Below are 9,732 nucleotides of genomic sequence, written 5' to 3'. Positions count from 1 at the left end.
CTCCTCCACCGCACTCCCGCCCCACCACTCCACGCAATGCCCCGGTCTTCAACCGTCTGTCTTCCGCTGCACCCCCCCCTCCTGTCATCCCCAGAGCTAAGGACGCACGTCCCACTGTCAACGTGCCGGTGCCAAAGGGCGTCGACAAGCGAGGACGGCCGATCCTCTATCAGGGCGGCAGGATGGTGTGCAATAATTTCAATCAGTGGGGTTGCAACTCGTCCGGCTGCCGTCTCCTGCACGTCTGCTCCTTCTGCGGGGGCGCTCACGCCAGGACCACTTGCCCCCACAATCCCACCAACACAGCAGCATGACTAGAACGTCACCTCGGCACGCCCATAAAGGTACGTGCACTCGCTGCTGCTCTCAGTGACCACCCTGATAAGCAGTTTGTCGATTTTCTCATCTCTGGCTTCACTCACGGTTTTCACCCCGGCACGGAGGTGCTTCCTGATTCTTCCCACACATGTCACAATCTTCAATCCGCTCTCACTGAGCCCAACACTGTTGACACGTTACTGGCAAAAGAGGTCACTGAGGGATTTATGATAGGCCCTTTCGATCATCCTCCTTTCTCCGTATTCCGTATCAGTCCCATCGGTGTCGCCACACGCAAATACTCGGGGAAAAAGAGGCTGATCATTGACCTGTCGTCCCCACACGGCTCCGACATCCCGAGCATCAACAGCCTTATTCCTAGCCCGGATTTCTCCATGCAGTACGCCACCATTGACCACGCCATGGCACTGATTCGTCTGGCGGGACATGGAGCATGGCTGTCTAAGGCTGATATCACTAGCGCATTCAAGGTCTTGCCCATTCACCCCGACTTCTGGTGTTATTTCGGTGTCTGCTGGAAGGGGGCTTACTACTTCTCCGTGCGTCTCACTTTCGGCTGCAAGAGCAGTCCCAAAATCTTCGACTCTTTATCCGAGGCTCTATGCTGGATCCTCTCCAACAATTACAGGCTCCCCTACGTCCTTCATCTCCTTGACGATTTTCTGGTCGTGACTCCCCCGTCCTCACCTCCTCGCCACGGTCTCACTACACTTACGTCTGCATTTTCCGACCTTGGTGTCCCTCTGTCCGAAGAAAAAACTTCAGGACCTGGCACATCCATCGAGTTTCTGGGCATCACTCTGGACTCAATGTCATTCCAGGCTTCACTGCCCTTGGAGAAAGTGCAGCGCATCTCGCTGCTCTTGTCTAATTATCTCCTGACAGACAGGTGCACCAAACGCCAGCTGCTCGCTCTCCTCGGGCACCTCAATTACGCCATCCGCATAATTCCACAGGCAAAATCTTTTCTTTCTCAACTGCTGACCAAAGCTGCATCCATTCCCTCTCTCCACGACCACGTGGTTCTGGACGACACTTGTAAAACAGAAATGCGCATGTGGCAGCAATTTCTGTCATCCTGGAACGGCATCTCATTCTTCTATGACGACTTCATCACCCATCCCGAGGACATTCAACTCTACACGGACGCGGCTCCCTCCGTAGGTTTCGGCGGGTATTACGGGGGGAGGTGGTTTGCTGCCGCTTGGCCCTCCGAGTTCGAGTCCCTCGACACAGAGTCACGCTCTCCCTCGTCTGCTCTGTACGAGCTGTACCCCGTGATCATCGCCACTCTAATCTGGGGGCAAGAATGGTCAAAAAAATGCATCAATATTCACTCTGACAACACAGCAGTAGTAGATATAATCAATAAAGGCCGTTCCCGTTCCCCAGCCATCATGCCATTCACCCGCAGACTCACTCTCATCTCCGCTCAGTATCAATTCATCCTCCGCGCGTCTCACATTCCCGGTCACCACAATGCCATCGCTGACTCACTCTCCCGCTTCTCCTTCCAGAAATTCAGATGCTTGGCTCCAGACTCGGATGTCCATCCCACACCAATCCCACCGTTTTCAGCGACCATATTCAGCTAAATCCTCATCTGGCAAATCTCACTCACATCACCCAAGAAACCATCCTTAACAGTTTAGCACCAAGCACGCTATCTGCCTACCTCACCGGCTGGAATTCTTTCAAGAATTACCACGCCACTTATCACCTACCGTTTCCCTCTCTGGACGCCATGTCCATGTGCAACTTCATCACACACTGTCATACCGTAACAAAGATCCGGGCCTCCAGCATACAAACATATCTAGCTGGTATCAATTTATTCCATAAATTATCCACCGGCCTCCCTTGTCAATCAATCTCGCACGCTCACGTCACCATGCTAATCAAAGGCTTACGAAAGCACGAACCAGCGCTGACAGCCAGACGCCTCCCTCTCACCTCCGATCTGCTCTGCCGCTGCATACACACTCTGCGCTCTGGTTACATCTCTCCCACAGTCGACTTAACTCTGGAATCAATGTTTCTACTTGCTTTCTTCGGATTCCTGAGGTGCTCTGAATTCGCTCCAACATCATCTGTCTACGATCCTTCCCGTCATCCCAGTCTATCCGACATCACCACCCACACTTCAGACTCGCTCATATTCACGCTCCGCAGGAGTAAAACTGATCAGTTAGGAGCAACCTTTCCCATCTACATCTTCCGCCTCAACTCCTTTCTCAGCCCGCACGAGCCACTGACCAGATACATCCGCACCCGGTATTCCGCCCGCGCTTCACCACAAGATCCCCTCTTCCTCACCGAAACAGGGAGGATGGCCACCCGTTTCTGGTTCCAGAAACACTTCCATAACATCCTCCGTCTCTCCGGAATTTCATCTGACCATTACTCTTGCCATTCGTTCCGCATCGGCGCCGCCTCCTCAGCCGCCAGATCAGGTATTTCAGACCAAGTCATTCAGGTCCTCGGCCGCTGGTCTTCACAAGCATATCAAACCTACATCCACAATAATCTCAATGATCTCCGTCTAGCGCACGACAGACTAAGCCTCACTTAATCAGACTCTTTTGGGGGCTTCCTAACAGCATGGGCTCATCAGAACTCGAGACGGAACCCCCACACTGAGTCTCTCCGCCCACATCTACACCTCACCCAGTCCGACCCTCCGATGACGTCATCTCCATCCCGTTCATTCACCTGCCAATCTGCACTCCCCCATTCATCACCACCCCATTCATAACCATTTTCTGACAATCACATCCTTATTAAATCTTTAAACTGCATATCGTTGTGGTGTGGTCCTTGCTAGTGAATTATAAAATAATGTCTCGGAGTATTTTAAACCTCATGTGAGATACATGTACGAAAGGGTCCACAAAGATCCGTTTTTTTACTAGTACTACTGACAAATTTCTCAAAGCCTTTTACATGGGGCAGCCCTTGTTGGTCTAATATATTGTAAACTGTTGCATACTGTGAATATCACAGCAGGAGGGGAGACAAAGTACATCCTTTTCAAAGATGTACGCCCACCTTAAACCTGCAGGAGTGCAGACACATCTGTCACTCGAACTGTACAGGGACCAAATGGATTATAGCAGCGACCCTGGCAGCTCATCCAGCCACAACACCTCCTGCAGGAGACCTGCTGGAACAGTTTGAAATCCACAGAACACATGTAGACATGAGTGGCAAAGTCCTGTGACCTTGATTATGCGAGGAAAAAAAAGCAGTTTGGCACACAGGACCCTCAGTGCTCCTCCTGAATAAAACCCCTCTAGCACACACACTGTGGATATGAAGCAGAGTGAGTCCTGTGTTTCCTCAGCAGTTAAAGCATATCCTGTGTTGACCTTTTTTGAAAATGGAAACCACCAGTCACCCAGCTAAAAGGCATGTGTATTGTGATATCAAGGGTGCGTGTCACAGGCAGACCGTCTTTGTGCTCACCTGCTTTATTAAAGCTGACGTGTATCAGCAGATAGCAGCGGTCGTGTAGTGTCTAAGGATTGTGAGTAGAGAAATCAAACAAAGAGGTTGGAACAGCTGAAAAATGATTCAGCAGAAGAAAGAATATACACCACTCAAAAAATAAAGAATTTCAATCAAACATCAAATCTTGATGAATTATTCAAGTTTAAAATCTTTACTGATGTCCATTGTATAATTTGTTGAGAACAAAATGACATCACGGCCAATGGAGACCAAAATGATCAAAAATCAAGTCACACCAAAAATCAAAGTAAAAAATTGAAATCACAGGCTGATCCAACTTGCGTAAATTTTATCAGCTCCTGCAGAGCCTGTGGTGGTACTTGGCGACGTCGGCGGCACTGACACAGAATGTCCCATAGGTGCTCAATTGGATTTAGGGGGAACATTCAGGGGAACAAGAGGGCCAGTCAATCAATGCCTTCGTCATCCAGGAACTGCCTACACACTCTGGCAACATGAGGTCCGGCATTGTCCTGCACCAGGAGGAACTCAGGGAACCACTGCACCAGCGTAAGTTCTGACAATCGCTCTGAGGATTTCATCCCAGTACCTAACAGCAGTCAGGGTACTGCTGGCTATGACATGGAGGTCTGTGTGACCCTCCAAGGATATATCTCCCCACACCAACACTGACCCACTACCAAACTGGTCATGCTGGATGATGTTACAGGCAGTATAATGTTCACCACCTTCAGACTTTTTCAGGCCTGTCAAATGTGCTCAGTGTGAACCTGCTCTCATCTGTGAGGAAAACAGGGCGCCAGTGGCGGATGTGACAGTTCTGGTGTTGTATTGCGAATGCCAATCAAGCTGCACGGTGCTGGGCTGTGAGCACAGGTCCCACTAGAGGACATCGGGCCCAGCCCTGATGTTGGGCTGACGCCCTTCTATAAGGAGCCTTAAGGAGCGATAAGGAGACAGCAACTGTCTGTGGCCACCACATAAAAAACCATTCTCTTTTTGGGGGTTGTCTTGCTTTTGCCTCTCCATTGCACCTGTTGTTACTTTCATTCGCACCAAAGCAGGTGAAATTGATTCACAATCACTTGTGCCTAAATTGACAGATTGATATCCGTGAAGTTTAACTGACTTGGTGTTAGACTGTGACGATCAAGCATGATTAGTTAATTAGTTAATAATTAGTTGTCCTAATTATAAAAATTGGTATTGGAAATAAATACATTTGAATAATAATATATATTTTAATATAGAATATTTATTTATTATTTTAAAAAATCTACAGAGGGCAGGGAAGGATTTCTGAAGTTAGGTTACAGATCAGTTACTGACCATATAACTTAACTGACCGAATCACAGTGTTTGTTTACAGTACCCTCCGGGTAGAACATCCCTTCATCGCGTACATAAAATCAAACAGGGCAAAGCAAACTGCCTCATTTGGTTAGTTTTTAGCCACATAAATAAGGCTCACCTAAAAAAAACAATGTCAGTTCAAGTGCATGCTATATTTCGAGGATTTTCACTGCTTTACCTTGCGGTCAGACAGCCTCTCTGACAGGAAACTGAAGCCGTTATCTCAAAGTCACCAAACTCCATTGACAAAACAGGGCAAAAAGGTAGTTGCTGGTCTACCACTGCCTTAATCAGTTACAGTGTAAGATAAAGCAGTAAAAATATTCTTTCCAAATTTAGCGTACCATTACACTTATATAGATTTTTTAAGTGGCTAAAACACAGAGTAGTACTTTGCTCTGATCACCCAAATCTACCGACTGGGAAGCTAAGACCTTAGTAAAGCAACTAAGCAGAAACATCAGGTATGTTGGCTCATGATGTCTAACTATATATCTTTAAATGTTACAGTTATGGCTGAAAATTATAACAGAAATAAACAAGTTTGCTGATTTTACATTGCTCCGCATTTAAAACAATTGCCAGGTGTCTACCTTTAAGTGAATGTTGTCATCTTGAGGTCACATTGATTCAGTTTCACTGTATGCTATCAAAAGTGGATATACATTCTCTTGTTATGATGTTATTTCAGCTTATTGAGGCTGTTAACTCTTCAATACATTATCTCAATTATCCAAGCTGCAAAGATGGACTGAGTTGAACCAATCACATACAGGATAACAAATGTTTTATAATAAGTAATGTTAATGTACCCCAGGTTTTAACAGATCTGGGGAAAACTGCAACCGGATGAACCCGGTTAAAGAGTACCCACCCGGACAGGACGCTCTAATACTAAAGCGAGCGCGCCCACAAGGAGGCAGGGATCATTTCATTGGTCAACAGTAAATCTGGCATGCTATTGGTTGGGGGATTTTGACAGGGTTGTTACACAAAAAAATCCAAGAGCAGGCCAGAAATCTGAGAGCAGAAATTTCGCGAGCGCACAGAAACAGTTTGAGCGCGAGGAGAAAAGCTGAAGCTCGAGCAGGAAATCTGTGCAAGCAACATTGTATCTGAGTGCGAGCAACATGGTATCTGAGTGTGAGCACACAGTTTGAGCAGAAACAGATTAAATCCAAGCGCAAGCAGAGGCTATTTGAGTGCGAGGGCAGGGTTTTTGAACGTGAAATCAATGAATAATGCTCTCAAACTGATCGACCACTCTCTTGAATAAAGATAGGGATAAAGCTCCATATCAACAGAGCTACACCCAAACAGGCATCTCAAAGTTCCCACTTCTTTTCCTTTGTCTTTGTCCTGACCACACGGTCAGACAACACCTCCCCCGATCTGAAGGGGTCCATGTCATTGGTTCGACAGCCCATTGGTTCGACATCCCATTAGTTCGACTGTCCGCGGTGCTGAACGGCTCGCGGCGGGCGTATGGTGCGCCGCGACCGGCTTGAGGCGGAGCAGGCTCACGGCTTATGAGTTTGTCACTTTCTTCTTCATTTTAACCCACACCATGATCTTTTCCTGACCCTAACCAAGTGGTTTTTGTGCCTAAACCTAACCAGACCTTAACCACAGGGCATCATGATGATTTCGGAACGGACTTCGGAACAATGAGTTTAATATGGTCGGAACAATGGGATGTCGAACCAATGGGCTGTCAAACCAATGGGCAGTTCCCATCTGAAGCAAGCTTTGATTCGGCCATTTTGGTAGTTCTCCGTTGTCAGCCATTTTGTTTTGTAGGCCAAACAGCTCCTTGATCACCACACCCGCCTTTGTCTTTCTTTCTCTTCTTTCTCTCTCACACACACACAACACACATATACATTATCATTTTTCCCTTTACGGGAATGGTGCCCTACGAGGAGATTTAATGTTAATTAAGTCACATTATTTAACATAATTATTAATTATTAATAATAATTATTAATTATTTCCGATAGCCAATTAAATCCTAACATTTTTGGTGCCTCCGTGTGAAGCCTAATGTGTTGACCCCAACAATGACTAATGCAGTTGTTTATGCAATCTGGCGTTTTTAGATGACAAAACCAATCTCATCTGCGCCTGTACACAAGTGACTGTATTTTTCAAAAGTCAGGTAGAGGGTACAAAACAAACAAACCAGCAAACAGACAAAATACACTGGAGGAGGCGTACTCGGAGAGGATAGTGAACACGACAACATGCAGACAAAATGCACCAGCCTGGTCTCACAGACATACCTGAAATAACTATTACAGTACTAATAAAAGCAAAATACAGTTTGAATTGGGATCAATAATTATTTCCCCAAGAGACTCAGCAGAGAGACATTTCTGCATTATTTGTTGAGGAATGGCTGAAATTGTCACTGCAGTGAGAATAGCTGCTCCACCTTAACAGTTCCCTTTGAGTGAGCCTGCTCAGGTTCACATAGGAGACTAACTTCGATTGCTAACTTCAGAGCTAATGTTAATCCCTTTGACTTTAATCAGCAGGTTGTAAGCAAGACATGGAAACTTGCCTGGGGTCTTGTAGCATTTATTCACTGACAAATAGCCTGATATGTTCACGCATTGCACGGCTATGTTTAACTTGATACTCCCTGCTCCAGTTGCCCTCAGATGTCACCATCACACACATGGGCTTTCTCTCTCTTTCAAACGCACACTCACTACACACACAATCTGACAGCAAAATGAGGCACTGAATCTGTGTTGTGATTCGGTTCTGTAGGTATCGGTTGTATTGATTTCAGTACCCAACCACTGCATGACGTGGTGGTGACACGTAATGTGTTAATATTACATGCAGGCAGGGTGGTGTTGGTGTCCTGTGTGAAACCTAAAGTCTACATTTTCTCAGTCTAACGTAACATACTGATGTACTTTACATACGTACGTGATGTCACGTGACATCTTGCATGATGTTACATGACATACTGACAGGTTGTTACTACGTACTGCTGTCCTGTAGTGCTTATATTAACTGAAAACATGATCTTTTTCAAAACCTAGCCAAGTAGTTTTGGTGCCTAAACTCGACAAAACTGTGAACATTCAGAATGTGGGAGCGTATCTATGTTCCCCAGGTTCTATGTTCCCCATTTAACCCTGCAAAAAAGGTTCTATGATCCCCGCCTACACAAAAAAGGTTCTATGTTTCCCTCTTACTAAAAAAAGGCTCTATGTTCCCCGTTTATCCAAAAAAGGCAGGAAACATAGCAGTTGCATTAATATGTTGTTTTAACATCTCTAAACACACACAACGGAACATAATGGGGAGAAATTACAATCAGAAACTTACCCTTTGGGCGATCTGTGGTGGGCAATCTGGGCAATTATATCCTTTATAGAAGGTTTTTTAATCCAGCCGTTAAATGCAGTGTTTCAGTCAGTGCAGATTTCTTCGAGGCAGCCAAAGACCAACTGGTAAGAAAAGAATAATTATCATGGCCGAAATAAAGATAAATAAGTTGTTAAGTGCAGCGTTTATTCTGGAACTCTGTTCAGTAAATCCACCATGATTATTTATTAGTTTTGTGATAAAAATAAATGCGTCTATGTTGTTGATCACGGATGTTGATATCACCTGTTCAGTTCGGTCCTTCGACCAATCAGATACTCAGATTTCTTCCTCTCTTGTTTTTATGACAGTAGCGTCAGGAGCAGCCAAAGACCACCTGATGGCAAGATAGTTATCTACCAGTGTTCGTAAACAAAAGAATAATTAGATATAAAGATTTTTTAAAAATGTCTTACTCATTTCAATGACAAATTTTTTTTTTTTTTTTTTAAATTCTGCTTTAAATAAACTAAACTATGTAAACTATGTGTTTCATACATGTTTCCCTGTATGAAAAGCAAACGGGGAAACGCATTAACTGTACATAATTATTTATCTTTATCTTTATTTCGGCCATGATCAATATTCTTTTCTTACCAGTTGGTCTTTGGCTGCTCGAAGAAATCTGCACTGAATGAAACACTGCATTTAACGGCTGGATTAAAAAACCTTCTGTAAAGGATATAATTGCCCACATTGCCCACCACAGATCGCCCAAAGGGTAAGTTTCTGATTGTAATTTCTCCCCATTATGTTCCGTTGTGTGTGTTTAGAGATGTTAAAACAACATATTAATGCAACTGCTATGTTTCCTGCCTTTTTTGGATAAGCGGGGAACATAGAGCCTTTTTTTAGTAAGAGGGAAACATAGAACCCAGGAAACATAAAACCTTTTTTGTGTAAGCGGGAAACATAGAACCTTTTTTGTAGGGTTAAATGGGGAACATAGAACCGGGGAACATAGGGATGACCCCATCTCTGCGGCTTGGCAGAGTTCAGCTTTGTGATGTGCAGCAGATGTCTTCCAGGAGTGCCTATCAAGCGCAATGTGATTCCAGTTGCTCGGAATGATGTGGAATTCTTTTAGATTAGTTTCGATAATGCTTTTTTTGCCCACAAGGGGCTCGCAGACACACTCACACACACACACACACACACACACACACACACACACACACACACACA

The 9,732-nt window shown here is 45.2% G+C and overlaps 1 protein-coding gene across 1 annotated transcript; it reads left to right on the top strand.

The window, feature by feature from the left end:
- Window positions 1-527: 527 nt before the first annotated feature.
- Window positions 528-1,937, top strand: LOC126392993 (uncharacterized). Its single transcript, XM_050048810.1, has one exon. The coding sequence runs from the start codon at window positions 546-548 to the stop codon at window positions 1,932-1,934; it is 1,389 nt and encodes a 462-aa protein (XP_049904767.1). The 5' UTR covers window positions 528-545; the 3' UTR covers window positions 1,935-1,937.
- Window positions 1,938-9,732: the final 7,795 nt, after the last annotated feature.

The sequence above is a fragment of the Epinephelus moara genome, chromosome 1 (genome assembly GCF_006386435.1).
Source record: "Epinephelus moara isolate mb chromosome 1, YSFRI_EMoa_1.0, whole genome shotgun sequence".
NCBI lineage: Eukaryota > Metazoa > Chordata > Actinopteri > Perciformes > Serranidae > Epinephelus > Epinephelus moara.
This window is presented reverse-complemented; position numbering and strand designations above follow the sequence as displayed.

What these genes read in the sequence shown, in the direction of transcription:
- LOC126392993 (XM_050048810.1), top strand. Translation starts at nt 546, where the DNA reads ATGATAGGCCCTTTCGATCATCCTCCTTTCTCCGTATTCCGTATCAGT.